A 17580-nucleotide genomic window follows, 5' to 3' on the forward strand; every position below is an offset into this window, starting at 1 on the left:
GCCATCAAAATGATATATTTAATTATTCCAGCTGCTGTGAGAAAAGGCTATAAATTATCGGCCACCTGCAGGATCCTCACATGCGATAGCCTAGTAGCCAGGACAACTTCTTTATGTTTACAGACGTGACATAATGACGCAGTGCCATGCTCGAATTTCCCGCGAAAACCTACCTGTACCACTCAAATTAGAAAACATTATTATAAGCTAACCGTTGTGAATCGGGCTAAAGTAAGGCGATAGTTTTGAACACTGGCTGGTTATGTACCGGTACTTGCTCAAAAATTGATTTCGGATCATTTTTAACCAAAAAAAGTTACGGACCGCAGCTTTAAATGTAAAAGTCACTTTTACCCCAATTTTATGTTATACAGTGTTAATATATAAGCTATACAAGCAAATATGATTTTAAATAAAATACAATTTTTAAATCTAAATTAAAATATTTTTATTTTTTTTATTTTGGGGGGCTTGAAATGTGACACCATGGGTGGTTTTGCCAGGGTTATTATTGTAACAAAAATGTATATGTATTACAGTTGCCACAGAAACAGTTCTCATTTAGTTCTCATCTCAGTTCTCACTACTTAAAGTAATAAAATAAATCAAACTTAAATTTAAAAAGACATTAAAAAAACTAATATAGTGAAAAAAAAGAAAAAAAAAATAACTATTTCAAAATAAAAAACGATAAAGTCAAAAAAAAAAAAAAAATGATGCAGTTCATGTTTTAAAACATCAAGAGGCAGTACATCAATCATTTGCTTTCGAAATCAGACAGTTATGTCCACACCTTAATCTAATTGAATCTGATTTTGTAAATCTGCCTTCATAATCCTTAAAGTCTTTGATGAGAGGAAGTGCATGTAATATTGAAATGCATGCATATTTACTTCTGTATCTGCTTAAAACAGCAATTCACATTAACAGAGTAGAGATTTTTATTACATGCAGAACTCGCAGTGGATGTGACAGATGCTGTTTTGTGGGGGTGGAGGAATGGGATTGTTCTGTTGATGCCCTTTTAATAGGCACAGTGTGGGACACATGGCATAGTTGTCCTTGACCCGTCACCAGTAGAGTGTCTCTTCTCGCCATCTCTGGCGTGTCCCGCCCCTGTCCTGAGCAGGACTACCCTCTAAACTCATCTCAGTCTCTCACCAAGGGAGGCAGTGGAGAGGATTACTACCCTGGACATAATCAAAAGACAGATGTAGTAGAGGAAAGATCACAAGAGGAGAATCAATGGGATTTTGTTTAGACTCGATGACGATTTGGATTTTAATTATATAGAAAAATTCTTCGGACAACTTGATGGATGGTATTACACAGTTGGTCTTGCTGCTTTGCTTTGGGAAACTGGTTGAGGTCCATCTTAAAGCATTTTGACGAAAGAAAGACTCAAAACCAGTTGTGACTTCTAGGTAAGAAAGCACACAAGTGTCCAGTAGAACATTTGAAAGAAACAGGTTGTTCAACCCTAGAGATGCATACAGATGAGAGATCCTGCTTCGACTAGTGGAGTTCAGCTTCACAGTTCTGAAGTTACCTCTTTGGAAATACATGATGTTACTTCAGAAGGTAAAGATGAAGTGAGAGCTGTGGTGTTCCTTGGTCATCATGCCTACTGAGGAGGAGGAGAACTCTGGGCAACCTGTGTGGCAATCCGTCCTGCTGTTTGGCTGTAAGGGAATGATCGAGGGAATCATTGTCCTCTTGTTTCTCTGGCTGCTGGTGCAGGTGCTCTTCACAAAACAGCATGATGGTATGGTATCTAACCTACATGCACACTTGAGACATGTTTGTCAGGCAAGTAGTAGACAAGTTGTCCATTCAGTGCGAGATTTCAGATACAAGTACTGCAGTTCACGTCTGGATTTTACTGTTCTGTTACTGAACACTGAGTTTATGCAGATTAAATTGTTTCCTTTGTTTGCGGATTACGACTTAACAGTTGTTCTGACATTTGGAATGATGGTTACAGATTAAAATGCTGTTCTAACCCTCCTCTGTCTCTTCAGTCCACTTGCAGATTCTGCTGGGTGTGGGTTTGGTGGTCCTGTGTTTTTCCCTTATCTTGGGCTGCATCATTTGTTGGTTAAAGACCAGACACAAACCACCCGAAGACAAAAACCCTCCTCCTGATTCTGTGGATCATGTGACTGTGGCTTTGAGTCCTGCCCCTTTATCTGGAACCACATTTACCAAATTGCAGTGTGAGGAGCTGGAAGGATCCATTCAAGACTATCCATCTGCTTTCGAGAGCTCTACACCATCAGATGAAGAGTTGACTGCTGTCTCTGAGGTTAACAAGTCATGCTTCCAAATGAGACGACTCAGTTCACCATCAGTCTCCTCTTCTCTATTCAAGCCCATGGCCAGTGGCCGCTCCTCTCTCCCCTCTTTCTCAAGACTTAGTCTTCTCACAAAGACCCGGAAGGTTCTGGAACATCACTGTACTGTGGCTGGAGATAGTTACTCGTTTAGCGAACACAGAAGGCTCACTATTCCCAACCCACGATCACCCTGTGCCCTTTCTCCACTTCAAACCAAAGGTCTTCTACAGGACGAACCTTTAATTCCTAACTATGGTTCAAATTCTTGCAGTGAGACCTCAGATCCCTTCTTGCACTTTACCCTGACCTTCTCTTCAACACAGAACACACTCACTGTATCAATAGTGGGTATAACCGGTGCAGTCCATTGTCTAGAAGAAGTGACTGTCCAGGCCAAGCTGCCCCCACTTTGCCCTGGACCTCTGGATATAACTGCCCAGGATTACAACCTAAGCTCTGGACTCTATAAAAAGAACTTGGTGATCAATGTTGGATCTCTAGAGGGGCTTAAGGGTTGCATGCTCAGACTGGCTATCTTCATGCAGGACAATCAAAAGACATCCCTATTTGAGGAGCTGGAAGTTTGCTGTGGTAGTCTGGACTGGACACCAGACAGGCCTGTAAGCTGCATTAGAGAGCTACGGCAAGTCGTGGACAAGTCCAAGAAGGACACTTCATAGCTCTTGCTACGAGACTATACTGTCTTAAACATTAACCCAAACATTTCAAAGACCTACGCCTCGTGTTCTCTTTCAAAGGACAAGTGGTTAATTTTTTATTCAACATGCTCAACTTTAATTGGATATGGACATTGATGTCCCTCTCAGAATATGACCTCCCAAGAATCAGAAAGAGGTCACAAGGTCCTTGGTCAGCTCTTCATCTTGTTGCAGTACCAGACTGTGGTTCATTGGCTGAAAGTCAAACTTACCAACCAGACTCCAGGTGAGATTAAAATACACTGTTCTCACCCTCTGCCAAATGGTACCCTTGCCCTAATATCAGTTGGACTGATAGCTATACAAGTTTATAGATCATGTTGACCACTCTGAAGTCCAGAACAGTGGAACTCTCAAAAGGGGAATTGAGAGCACTCAAAAGCACCATTCTGAACCCTAAAACAGGGCTCGTCAACTCCAACCCTGGAGGGCCAGAGCTTAGCTCTAACCCTAACCAAACATTCCCAAACAAGTTAATCAAAGTATTGAGAACTACTTGCAAATAACAACAGGGAGTTAAACTGGGATTGATACTAAAGTCTGTAAAACACTGCCCCCCAGGACTGCAGCGGAAGAGTCTTCCCTAAAATTATAAACAGGATACCCTACTACTGGGGTATCCAAACCTGTAACAGAGGCCAGCTGGTAAGAGCTGTGCAGGTAAACCTCACTGCCCTAAACTCAAGAGGCGCACTAGAGGCTGTGGTCTTTAATAAACTTGTCAGTGTGCTCGCCTCCCATGCCGATGACTCAGGTCCGAGTCCCACTCAGTGTGGAGTGGTTAGGCCAGAGGGGTTGCTCCTGGAGGCCTACCATCCTGCAGAGTTTAACTACAACCCCAATCAAACACACCTAAACCAGTTAATCAAGGTCTTCAGGATTACTTGAAAATAACATTCAGGTGTGTTTGAACAGGGTTTGAACTGAAGTTTCCAGAAGGTAGCCCTCCAGTAGCTGGATTCGTTACCTCTGCCCAGACTCGCAGTCATTTTCTGCCCCTAAATGGGTTCAAAATCATTTTATTATTCAGAAGGGTGCTCACAAGTTAGTATATACCATCAGTGTCCCCTTTCTCCAAGGCCATACTGGTGCGGACTTCACAGTAGACTTCTACCTGCCATTTTTTGTGAATCATATGACCCAAATGTGGACTTGGAGGAGGACTGTTAGAAATTAGGGTGGCATTTAGGACAGGGCAATTAATAGGCAAAGATCCATTTCTGTGATTGAGTGGGGCCAAAAAGATGACAAGGTGAGCACATCTGTGTTTCATGACTTGACAGAGGTGGCATGAATTTATTGTGTGATTGGAGATTGGAGTTCATACTTAATCTCCATCTCACAAAATATACTGCATTCACCTTCCTGTCTTAAATTCTGCATTAACCAAATTTCACACAAAAAATTACACAAAGCTTAAAATGTCAAGAGGTGCCATATTGTCCACGTACAATGCAAAATAGTTCCCAGAAAACTGTTTAATGTCCTGGGAGTGCAGGAAAGCATATTGCACCACAAATCCCTCCTATCAGATAAATTAATACATTTGTCATGATATGACAGCACGTCTGCCATATGCATACGGCAGGTCCAGCTTACATGACTGTTATGTAAAAGCAAGAGGATTTATCCATCATAAACTAAGCCTAAATGTTTGCTTTTAATGTTCAGGATTAAACGCTTGTCTTACGAGAGCCAAGATCCACAGGAGATCAGCCTATTTTAATGACATTGTAGTTTAATCCCCCTCCCTCTTCAATCCTTCAGACGACAGATCCCTTTCATTTCAGACCTGCTCAAACCTCAGAAATGGGAGGTCACGGCCATGAGGTCAATTACTTGTACAGCATTCATCTCCATAGATAACACATATGAAATCTCATAGTGTTACATGTGTTGTGCGACTACATATTAGCACTGGTTTTGATATCTAAGTATAGAGAATCATGGACATGTACATGTTTTTAATAGACTACATGTTGACATAATAATCTGGCTATTTTTTCTTTATAATGCATATTTTATTGATTATTTCATCTTTTCTTTTGGCAGAGATGCACCTGCTCATTGTCACTAAGGCAGGTTCTTGTTGGTTTTTAGGCCAATGAAGAATGATAGATTTATTGTGTAGCACAAGTCAAACAGAAACTGTGCTGTGCAACATCATCTTTTTTAACCATAAGTGCAAAATGAAAAGCTGACAAGACCTCAAGTCTGACCCAACCATGGACAGATATTAATGACCTTTATTATACTGGCATTCTGTATCCTATGTTAGAAGACATTTTGACTGAATATCTTTAAATAAATAATATAATTAATTATTATTATGTTACTGTTGTATGAACTGTTACTGTTGTATGTATTAGTGAAATTCAAGACAATAAAAAGTCAGTATATATGGAAAAATTAGATAATTGCAAAGATTAATAAATATAGTCTGTTTCATATGACATGTTTTTTTTTTTTGTGTGTACGTAATTTAAATTTACCTCAAAGTTGTTTCAAACACTTGGAAGCTAAACAACAATACTGAAAATCTGGCAACATGCTTCTGAAAATTTGTTTTATTTTTAATAGCTGTACTGTTTAATTCATAATAAATGGCAATTAATAAAGAAACTGTCAGTGCAGTATGGATTTTCACAATGGATTCTCATCACTTCAGACGCTGGCTCCCCTCTCCTCTTCAAATGGACCCTTCCGTATCTTCCAAATCTGAGCCACAAACCTCAACCTGCCTTGCAAGGAATGTTCCATCACTGCAGCCCAGGGGAAATTTGTCCTGTTGTAAGTTTGGTTGAGGAGATATTACTTTGGCTGGACCAGCAAGACAGAAAAGAAACATAATTACACCACAATAAATGAATGATAGCGTTCTGCGAAACTAAAATAATAGGACCCCACACAAACGTCCAAAAGTTGAACAATCAAATTGGCCTGATTTTTCCATATATGATTGGACTGGTCAAACTTTTCACCTTCAAGCAGATTTTCATTTCTCTCTTTTAGATTTTCCATTGCATCTCTCACTGCTGACATCTGCGAGGGAAGTAAGTGTGGGACATTTCAATGTTTTTTGTTTTTATTTACCACGTATTAGACAGGGTTCACTGATTTTAATATCGCACCACAGCACTAAAGCTGTTTATCCCATTGTACTTCTATTTGAAGTGCTGTAAGGATAAAACAACTACACAACATTTGGAATTTCATTCAATACAGGGTTTCTGATGTGTTTTATCCCTGCTTCTGACCACATCTCTGCAGACGCCCTCCTGCAACCCTAAAAGCTGCTTATGTGCCCCTTCATCCCAGCATGCTCTTCGATTACGACAAAATGTGAGATCAGGACACTCCAATTAGAGTTTAAGACCTGATGTGCTTATGCATGGAGTTGTTTTGTTTCTAAAACTTCCCTCTCTGAGATATCACAGATTTAGAAACAGAACAACAATTCCATCAAGTATCTTATTAAAATATGACTGGTAGGGCAGGTTTTGTTTGTATGTTTTTACCATAATCATCATCATAACATACCTTGGATGTCTTGCTGTGGTTCTTCACACTGGTGGGCTGTTTCTGCTCCTCCCCTTTCTCCGACCTTGTTGATCCCCCCTGAGAGACTGAGATCTGGGATGAAGACCTCTTTGCTGCCCCCTGCTGGAGTTCCTGCTCCAGTTCCTGTGTTTTTTCCCCCTGATGGTTTAATGTGTCAAGAGCATTCCAGTTCTAAATGTGTCTGTTATTAATTTCTGTTTTAAAAGGCCAAAAAAAAAAGTATTCACTACTTGAAAATGATGTAACTATACGAGGTGTTTACCTCAGTACTTGTAGCATTTTGGACCCTGCTGTCGACCAAACCAGATCTTCTTGTGAAAACTGGAGACCTAGTACACATCACATACGTAAACATTTTGTTGTCAAATGTCAATAAAATCTGATTTACGGCCTCTTCTCCAAGGTGCGTTTTAATGTCCGGTCCTGTCAAATGTGAATTATGACACTGGGAAAATTCCAGCGTTCCCACCCCCACTCCTCTTCCTGAGCCAGGATTCATGCAGATCTATTGAGTGAGAGTTAGGAGCAGGGTTATTGCAGTTAACTAAAACCATAGAAAATAACAATAACACATTTGTTACTTAAAATAAAGTAAATGTTAACTGACATACAACAACTCAAAATTCAGCTAATTGCAGAGGAAACATTGTTCGTTTTCATTTAGTTTAAATTGATGTACTAAAATAACTAAAACTATACAGACACATGTATAAAAAAAATATAAAACTAATGAAAGAAATAATGACAAAAACACAACAATATTATTCAAACTTTAATTAAAATTGAAATGGAAAATATAAGAATGAAAACTAATTTAAAATATTAATAAAAACTGTAATAGAATCTAAATTATACTAGAACTAAATAACTAATGAAATAAACTATTATTAGCAACTACTGTTGTTGTTTTCTATACTAGAACTACTGGTTTCCAGTAGGTAAGTAAGTAACCATTATAAAAATTAACCATGGTTTTACTACAAATAAAACAAACAAAACAAAAAAAAAGGTTACTATTGTTAAACCATGGTAGCTACAAATTGACCATGGTTTTGCTGCACTAATGATAGTTTAATGGTATTTGTAGTAAAACTGTAGTCATACAAATGGAAATCAATATGCCAAAAACATTGTTACTACACTTTTACTTTAATAAAACCATGATTAATTTTTTGTAATGGAAATAAATAAAAAATAATATTGGTGTCACAAATTAATTTGGTAAATATGACTTTCGTTAAGTGGTCTTTCAAATATCTTTTTTTTTTTTTTTTGTACCAGAATTGCTGGTTACCAGACAAACACAAACAAACAACAAATTAATAAATATATTACTGGTGTCACAGAAACAGTATTTTGTTCGTAAATGCAACATTCTCAAATATAACTTTTCTTTCAAATATTTCTTGAATGTTTTCTGTACCAGAACTGCTGGTTTCCAGTTAAACTCCCAGTTAAAACTTTAGTCTTTTCCTTTCCTTTTTGATTTCAAAAAACAGTGGTTGTAGAATTTGCTTCAATTTGATATAAGGAATGATCAATAAAAAAGTCAGATAAACCTTGACTGATCTTGATTAATAATGTGCCCATTCAGTGTGTCTGACCATCCATTTCATGGGCTCACTTACTGATTTCTCCACAGATTTTCAGTTAGGAACAGGAGGAGGGGGAGGGGAGAATGATGGAGCCTCCGAGTCTGGAATTTCCCCACAGTCTCATTTTTATACAAGAAGAAGTGGAAATAAACCCGCCTTGGGGGGAAGATTATGAATCAAACTGACTGACAACTGACAGAGTGTTTATGCTGCTCTACTGACCTCTCTCCACGCTGCTCTCTCTCTCTGAACAGACTTTTCAGCTGTAGCACAGAAAGGAGACACAAACAAGCACAGACAGGAAGTAAATACTATAACACTTTTTCTGATGAAGTGTTTAGGAGTTTTTACTGTGGACACGTTTCAGCACCTGCTCGGTGACCAGCCTCCTCTGTTGGTTTGGATCTACAAGGTCCGAACCCGCGGGTTTCTGTTTTTTAGTCTCTAATGGAGATTCTTTCTCTGTTTTGTCCTGCGGAATGAAATGTCAATGAATAAACACACTAACACACATGTGCAAACAAACATCAGTCCATACCTGCTGGGGAGGTTCAAGATCCTGCCGTTTTTGTAAAGCTCGGTCTCTTTCCTGCTCAAGCGTTTCTGCTCGCCTTCTGCCTTCTGGAGCCAAAACATAAAAACCAAGTACGTTGCAGGAAGATATTCATGAACGCTTAGCTAACACATTCCTGTTGTACAAAATGTGCGTTCTTCAGTTATTTTGGCAGGAACATTTCTCCAGTACACAAGGGGGCGATAGAGTCACCTACAAACTGCTGTGCTTTTAAAGTCCGCGTGAACCGGAAGTTGCTGCCGACTTTATTTCAGTGAAGTGACGTAATTCCAGCTGAAACGGAATATTGAATAGAGGGCATGGTTTTATGTTTGCGCTCCTCCTCTCTGTCTCTCACTCATACTGTAGCAATCTAACGGTTGGAGGGGTGTGTTTAAGGATATTCTGCCCAAGCCGTCAAACTGACATCATTTCAGTTATTTCACTTTAATTGCATAGAAAAGGACCTATACATTGCAATTAGAGTAAAATTACTGAACCTAAACATAGGAGCCTGATGAAAATGCTCATTTTAGAAAAAAAAATTTCAGATGGCACTTAGAGGCTTCTGCACCTGAACTCTTCATATATATATATATATATATACAGTATATATCAACTTTTAAATGGTAGTGCATTTTTTCCCTTTAATTTTTTTCCTTTTGTTCCCTTTAATTCCCCACATACTGAGCATATATTTGAAACAAATGACCAGATTTTTATTAAAGATTACCAAAACAAACCATTTTTTTCAGCGGATTAACTTGCACGGATTAATTGTTTACATCAAGACTAGCAATGTGCGCTAGTAAAGTAAATAAAGTCAATTTTGATTTCATGCGGACTGCTTTAAGCAGTATTCAGGTAGCAAGCTATACACAGGTCGACAGTTTCAATTTATTTTAGTTTCAAACTACTCTGCCACCTTTACAGCAGATGCTAATGCTAATATGCTACAGAGCCCCTTCTAGTGTAAATGCTACACCTACTTGCACTGTGTTTTAAACACACTTCGGAACACAACGACATGTAAAATCGAGCTGGTATATCTAGGAGCTTTTGTGTTCTATTAATTATGATACATTTTTGGCCTTTACTCAATCTTAGCATGAGGAAATACCTTCTAGCAGGGCCTTCAGTGACTCAGGACTGCATTCACTGACCACTTCCTTTCTCGACAGCAGACCTTTGTGTCCAAAAATCTGCCCGAGGTAAGAGGCACAAAGACGTGTGATACTGAAACCTCATCAGATTAATCTGTTCTGCCGTGAGAGAGTTTTAACGTCATGGCTGTCGTTGTACCTCCTGCTCCAGGGCGGATATCTTGATCTGAGCCTCTGCTTTCTGTGTTATCCTCTGTATCTCCAGGTTCTTCAGATCTTGATCTCTGTGGTAGAAAGAGAAAAAGAGCTGATGACAAGAAACCTGTCATATAGTTTATTGTTCCATAAAGGAACAATAAGCGGCTGCTTCCTGTTTTACTAGTTTTTGATAGCACTGCATGGTCACATTCATGACCGTTAAACCCCCAACTGGAAATAAATGGTCTGGTCATAAATGGTCATAAACGAACTGAATTGTGCAACTTAAGGTCCTTAAACAATCACATGCATCATTCATTCAAATATGGCCATAACTATTAATTTATGTTAGCACTGGTTATGTTGATATAAAATATATATCAGTTATATATATATATATTGTACAGATAAACATGGCATAAATATATTGCTAATATATTTTAAAATATATTTACAAAATACATATTTTTACTTATAATTGCTCATTTATATATTATATTATATTATATTATATTATATTATATTATCAATCTAAACTTTCTTGGTTAAATAAACATTACTTACACTATCAGAAAATTTATATCAACTTTTAACTGGTAGTGCATTTTTTCCCTTTAATTTTTTTCCTTTTGTTCCCTTTAATTCCCCACATACTGAGCATATATTTGAAATATGCATTTTGGTCAGAAAATAAATGTTTAATATTACATATAATTTAAATCATATAAACATATGTTTTTTTCATATGGGAATGATTATGAGTAAAATATACATACTTTTCTTTAATTTCCTGATCTCTCTTTGCAAGAAGCTGCTCCAACCTCTGGACCTCACCGCTCTGTTGTGACTCCTGCACAAGAAAAATCATATCTCTGTTATCGCATCAGTCAACCAAGATGACACAGATCTCTGTCAGGTTTGCAGGTCCCACCTGATGGCAAGCAGACTGCAGCTCCTGGAGCTGTTCCTCCAGCTCAGTGTCTCTGATCTTCAGCATGTCCCTCACCTTCAGCAGCTCCGCCTTCACCTGCACCAACTCTCCATCCACGACTTCAAGAGACACCTTGGACATGACATTTTTAACATTGGGAGGTTAAAAAACAGTTCGACCTACAAGTTGACATTGTGACCAAACAGCTCTTTAAATGCATATTATATATTTATTCATGAGGGACTTTTTTGACTTAGAACAAAGGACATACAGAGCTACCCGTGAGTCTCTGCTGCACTTGGCTTTGGTCCCTCTCAGGCTCTATCTGTTGCGAAACTTCAGGCTCTCGCTGTAAGACAACGTAAAGATATACTGACATAAAACACAGTAACACTACACTTGACAAATGGTCACATTAGACCAATGAAAGGAAACAACAAATGAAAACAAAAGTTACGTTGTCATTCACTCGCTGTTGACTCTTGAGCTCATCGAGTTCTGCTTGTGTCGAGCATAACGTCATCGCCACATCCAGCCACCTCTCATTCCAGTGAGCAGCCAGTTTCCTCAACTCCTCCTTTTCCTGCTCAAGCTCCGCCCTCATTTGCTGTTGCTCCTCCTCTTTATGCTTATACCCCGCCTCCGAGATTTTGACTTTTTTTTCCAGGTCTTGACATTTTAATTGCAGAGTCTGATTTTCTTGTTCTAGATTGTCCTGCAATTCTCTGTATATATGGAATTAATAACCTGGATCAGAGCCCAAAAAATCTGTACAATCAATATTAATAATCATTTCCAAGCAACACTGAAGTTAGATAATGGACAGAGTTGTCCGACCTGTGCTGGCAGCATCTCTCTCCCAGCTCTATCATCTTCTCATGAAGTCCATCATCAAATGTTTTCCTCAGTTCTTCTTTCTCTCCTATCAGCTGCAAGCGCTCAGTCTCCAGTGCCACAATCTGATTGGTTTGGATCAGTTTCTCTGCCTCCAGCTCGTGTAGCTGGTTAAGAGTCACCTGTAGTCTCTCTGTAGCTTTGGTCAGATCAGATGACAGCTTTTCCTTCAACTGAAATTCCAAAGTATTCAGAAAAGGGTTGTTCAGAACAATTCAGAACAAACAAAAAAAAATTAAAGGGTTTTAATGAAAGCCAATCAAATTGCTTAAAATTTTTATTTGATTATATAATATTAATGTTATTATTTTCTAATGCTATTATTTTAAACAGTCTTTAAAATAATAGAATTTCACCTGATATATAATATAATATAATATAATATAATACAATATATCTGGCAGAGATCATCTGGAAAAGTCAGATCTAACATTCAAAATATTAGCATTAAAAAAATAAGAGCATTATTTCTTTTTGAAAGATGTCTCATGCTCACCAAGGCTGCATTTATTTAATTAAAAGTATAGAAAAAACAGTAATATTGTGAAACATTATTACGGTACATTAAAAAACAGTTTTCAATGTTATTATATTTTAAAATGTAATTTATTCCTGTAATGGTAAAAATTCAGCATCATTACTCCAGTCTTCAGAGTCACACAAATCAGAAATCATTCTAATATGCTGATTTGCTGCTCAAAAACATTTATTATTATTATCAATGGTGAAAACAGTTGTACTGCTTAATATTTGTGTGGAAAATGCAAAAGACAGCATTTATTTTAAATGAATGTTTTTCAGTTGCATTAATTGGGTTTTTACTGTCACTTTGGATCAATTTAATCTGTCCTTAATGAATACAAATATTAATTTCTTTCATAAAAGAACCCCAAATTTACGAATGGTGGCATATTTTTGTACACAGATTTGGAAAAGAGTGACCTCTGACCTCTTTAATGGAAAGCAGCTCCTCCTTCATCAACATGGTTTCCCTCTTCTGTTTGTTGGTCTGGCTCTTAGCTTGAGACAGCTCAGAATGGAGCTCACACACCTGCTCGGTGAAGCCCTGTTTGCTCCTCTGCTCCCTCTGCAACTGCAGATCCAAAGCCTGGATCCTCTGATGGAGCTCTGCTTTCTCCTTTACAGACATAGACAGAAAGGTCAGCGTTTATACCATATCACATCTAAAACAGTGCTTCTGAACTGGAGGACTGCGACCCAGAAAAGGTCAAGGACAGCAGGGGCAATCAATGCTAAAAGCAAGTAGTAAAATGTGTTCGATAAATACAATTTTGTCTGATAAAACGGTTGATATTGTGTTAGGTCATAGCTTAATATGAAATGTGATGTCAGACCTGGACAAGACGGTCTTTGTCCATTAAAGCTCCGGATAGTTTGACCTTTAAGTCATTCAGATTGTCTTCTAGTCTCCGGGTTTTAGTGGAAAACATGTCTTTTTCCTAATGAAAGGAGATAATAGTTTTTCTGGCGGTAATGGATGTAATAATGAAAAATTAGAGAGTGTAGCATAGTTTTTTGCTCATACCAGCTCCATTTGTCCCAGACGGCTGCGGGACTCATTCAGCTGGTCCTCTAGCTCTTTCTGGGTCTGGATGGAGCTGCTCAGTCTTTGTTCCAACTCTTCTGCTTGGTTAATTGCCTCATGTTTCCGCTGTGTAAATGTTTGCGCACTTTTTAAATCTAAACTCAGCAAAATCTCAGCTTAATTTTTGTGCATTAAATGTAACTTTAATCACAATGAGTAAACTTTTAAAGGAACAGTTCACTCCCAAATTTTTATTTTTTATGTTGTTCCAAACCTGTATGACTTTCATTCTTATGTAGAACACAAAAGAACATTTTTGAAGAATATTTGGTAACACTTTACTAAAAGCCTTTATATATAATGCATTATAAATGTAGTTTTAATGCATTACCTTATAATGCATTGTACAGTCTCATAAATAATTATAACCACAGTTAATACATTATAACACTTATCAATTCATTGTTACACTACACATTTTAAATTAGGTTATAATTAATTACGACAAGATATAATGTATTACAACGAATAATCATAATGCATTATAGCCTTTAATAACCATTTATAATGCATTGTACATAAAGGCTTTAAGTAAAGTGTTACCGAATGTTTTTTCCTTGTCTTAAAAGTTATTTTAGTATTATTTACTATATTTATTTTTATGTTTTCATTTTAATTCTAGGTTGTTGTTGTTGTTGATTTAGTAATTTTGTTATGTGTTTTTGTCATTCTTATTAGTCTTTTTTATATTGCTATTCTGTATTATTATTTTAGCTTTAAATGTTTATTTATTTCCACTTTTAGTGCTTCAATTTAAACTTATTTCAGTTAGTTGCCAAAGGCAACATTTCTAATTTTCATTTAGTTTATAGTTTGTATTTTACTTTATTACTTTATTTATATCTTTTTTTAATAATTTTAGTTATAGTTGACAGTAATAGCCTCGTTTTTGGACCCTTCCTTTGACTTCCACTGTATAGACTCATTCAAAATCTTCTTTTGCGTTTCATGTAAGAAAGTCATAGAGGTTTGAACAAACATGAGGGTGAGTAAATAAATAATGACTAAATGTTCATTTTTGGGTGAAAAAAAAATCTAATCAGTGTTTAACCTCTTCAGAGGAGTGGAGCTGTCTCAGTGCGCTGTCTTTCTCATACTCCAGGTCTTCTGTTCTCTCCTCTGCTTTTCTGAGAGCTTCTCTGATCTTCTTTATCTCTTTCTCAACCTGCCTCTGTCCCTGGTGGAAGCAGCAGCATGCAGTACAAAACCTTCTTAATAGACTGAAAGTATCAGAGATGAAGGTTTCTCACATACGTTTGTAGACATTTTTTGTCACACACACAGTGTGCTGTACCTCTCTGAGGGTTTGGTCTTTTGCAGCGGGCAGAGTTCTGCTGAGAGGGTTTGGTGATGTGGGTGGACTTCTTCTCTCCAGGTTAGACCTCATCTTCAAAATGTCCAACTCAAGCTGCAGAACTCTTTGCTCACACGGAGAGAATCAACATATCAAATCAAGACAGAAATGCAATGTGTAAAAGTGTGTCTGTTTAGCTTTTTTCAAATGTTATGGATAATTTTTTCATTGTAAATTATATTATTGACAGCAATTTGAGCACAATAATAATTCAAAATGAGCATTAATTTCTGATTCTTAGTATTTGGTTTGCTCCTGATCTCCAGTCTGATTTGAGTTGATCCAAATAGCATCTTATGCTTCAGTGGATGCAAGAATATCTGATCATCTGTACAAAGGTGTCACATGATCAATAGCACAAATGTGTGACTTAGAAATAGTGCAAAATTCTCAATATTTATTTGCATTAAACAAAGTGTAAAAAATCTTTTAAAAAATGTGTTTATTTTCCGGGGAAAGAAATAGAGTGATATTAGACTTTTGGACCCCACTGTATGATACCATTAAAAGATTTGGGGTCAGTAAGATTTTTTTCTTAAAGAAATTAATACTTTTATCGAGCAAAGACGCCTTCAACAGTTCAAAGTGACACTATTTATAATGTTACAATAGAGTTCTATTTTAAATAAATGCTGTTCTTTTGAAATTTCTGCTCAGCAAAGAATATTGAAAAAAAAGTGTCACGTTTCCACAAAAAAAATATGAAGCAGCACAAAGGTTTTCAACAATAATAAGAAGAAATGTTTCTTTAACAGCACATTCGCATATTAAAATGATTTGTGAAGGATCACGTGACACTGAAGACTGGATTAATGATGCTGAAAATTCAGCTTTGCATGACAGGAATAAATTGCATTATAAAATATATTCAAATAGAAAACCTTTATTTTAAATCATAATAATATTTCAGAACATTGATGTTTTACTGTATTTTTGATCAAATAAATGAAGAAATGCAGCATTGGTGAGCATAAGAGACTTTTCCAAATACAAACCTTTTTACCGACCCCGAAACTTTTGAATGGTAATGTATGTATGCATAAATGAAATACTGTAAAGTTCTAAGTAGCAGTGTGTCCTTGCAAAAAAAGAAATGATTGTATGTTGATTAAATGTTAATTGTTTAAACTAACGTTAATGTACTTGTCACATAGAGTATAGTCTCAGCCTCAGACGTCTCGCCCACGGACTGTTGGCTAAACGTCTGATGCATATGGCACACAAAAGTGGAAACACTTCAGGAGTTTCGAAGTCGTCGTCGGATTGGTTGAATTATACAGGATTTCCGGTAGACGTGCGTGTCACGTTCTTTAACGTTCAACACAGATGCCGTGACGCCAAACCCCCTCACGAAAGAAGAAAGCCGTCGTGTTTACAACTGTGACGACGAGCGCTTATCAGGATCAACAAAATGCTGGATTTTCAAAAGTATGTGAAATATTTAAAGTTCGCGGCATAGAATCTTTCAAATACGTCCGAGAGTTTTACACACCGGTCTGTTATTGTGGCGACATTTCCACGCCCCAAAACGTGACGATGAACGAAACGAACTGTGATTGGTTGTTTGACATGTCGGTCAAACTGCCTCATGGGCGGGCCTTGGCCAATGAAAGCTGTCATGAATTCCAGACCTTCAGCCGTCAGTCTGAAGGTCTGGCTACGCGACACTACATAGAGTATGGCCAATATAACTCACTTGTCATGTAATTCCCCTCGACGGCGGCTTTCCTCAAATCGGCTCAGCTCTGCAGCTTCCTTGTCTTGTTCAAGAGCACTCACTGCTTCAGACAGCTGCTGTGGGGGAGGAAGATCAACAGCGATGAGGGTTCCTTGTAAACAACAGCACGCTTTGATATCCCTTTCCTGTTTACTGTCCCATCAAACCAATACCAAACTAAACCAATCGTTAAATTCAGTGTCTGTAGAGCTCAAACTGCTTCAACCATACCTTGTGCTTCATCTCCAGGACGTTTGAGATGCTCTGGCTTTGTTGAAGCTGAGATCCTTTGGTTTTCAGAAGGTCTGTCTGAGCATCCAGGTGACCTCTGGCCTCTCGGAGCCTCTGGATGAGCTCTGCTCTCCTCATGCTGCTTTCCTCCAGAGCAGCTCTGAGCTCAAAGTCTTCAGCAGAAGAGTGTGATCGCGGAGCTCCTTCTGGAGCCAGACGGGATGCAGATGACCATCTCGTCATGCCCAGGGAGCCCCTGTGGTTCTGGCTGCCAAGAGTGCTGGTTTAGAGACATGTCAATGTTTTTATCATTCATCAGCTGGAAAAAATCATTTTGAAAGTGATTCATCATTCCAGTGATATTGTTCCTCTGTGATATTATCACTGTGGTGTGTGGACTTCACTATTCTCATAGAATTAGAATGATTATTAAAACTTTCTATTGTTATAATTTCCTTGAAATTCCTCACCTTCAGGCCATCCAAGATGTAGATGAGTTTGTTTCTTCATCAGAACAGATTTAGAGAAATTTAGCATTGCATCACTTGCTCACCAATGGAGTGAATGGGTGCCGTCAGAATGAGAGTCCAAGCAGCTGATAAAAACATCACAATAATCCACAAGTAATCCACACAATTAACGTTTTGTGAAGTGAAAAGATGCATGTTTGTTAAAAAAAATAAAAGAATAATTCATAATTAACTTAAAACCATTGCTTCTGGCCAAAACACCAGTCCATAATCCATAATAATGCTTCCTCCAGTGAAAACGTCTATCCCCTG

The 17580-nt window shown here is 37.7% G+C and overlaps 2 protein-coding genes across 2 annotated transcripts; one reads left to right on the plus strand and one right to left on the minus strand.

Annotated features, from left to right (window-relative positions):
- The first annotated feature begins 1524 nt into the window (after positions 1-1524).
- On the plus strand, positions 1525-3061 carry syt18b (synaptotagmin XVIIIb). The gene is made up of 2 exons (XM_016569920.1): positions 1525-1765; positions 2022-3061. Exons 1-2 carry the CDS (start codon positions 1621-1623, stop codon positions 3014-3016), a joined length of 1140 nt encoding a protein of 379 aa, XP_016425406.1. The 5' UTR covers positions 1525-1620; the 3' UTR covers positions 3017-3061.
- Positions 3062-5640: 2579 nt separating this feature from the next.
- On the minus strand, positions 5641-14742 carry LOC107753667 (myosin-11-like; the record flags this gene model as incomplete). The annotated part of the gene is made up of 17 exons (XM_016569870.1): positions 5641-5840; positions 6596-6787; positions 6879-6945; positions 8434-8474; positions 8582-8683; positions 8750-8832; positions 9885-9966; positions 10067-10151; positions 10842-10915; positions 10997-11128; positions 11268-11345; positions 11454-11721; positions 11834-12063; positions 12840-13028; positions 13246-13350; positions 13437-13562; positions 14548-14742. Coding segments are annotated over 17 exons (2145 nt in total), but the record flags the coding sequence as incomplete, so codon positions are not given.
- Positions 14743-17580: the final 2838 nt, after the last annotated feature.

This window comes from Sinocyclocheilus rhinocerous, unplaced genomic scaffold (assembly GCF_001515625.1).
Source record: "Sinocyclocheilus rhinocerous isolate Xijiao unplaced genomic scaffold, SAMN03320098_v1.1 scaffold200, whole genome shotgun sequence".
Taxonomy (NCBI): Eukaryota; Metazoa; Chordata; class Actinopteri; order Cypriniformes; family Cyprinidae; genus Sinocyclocheilus; species Sinocyclocheilus rhinocerous.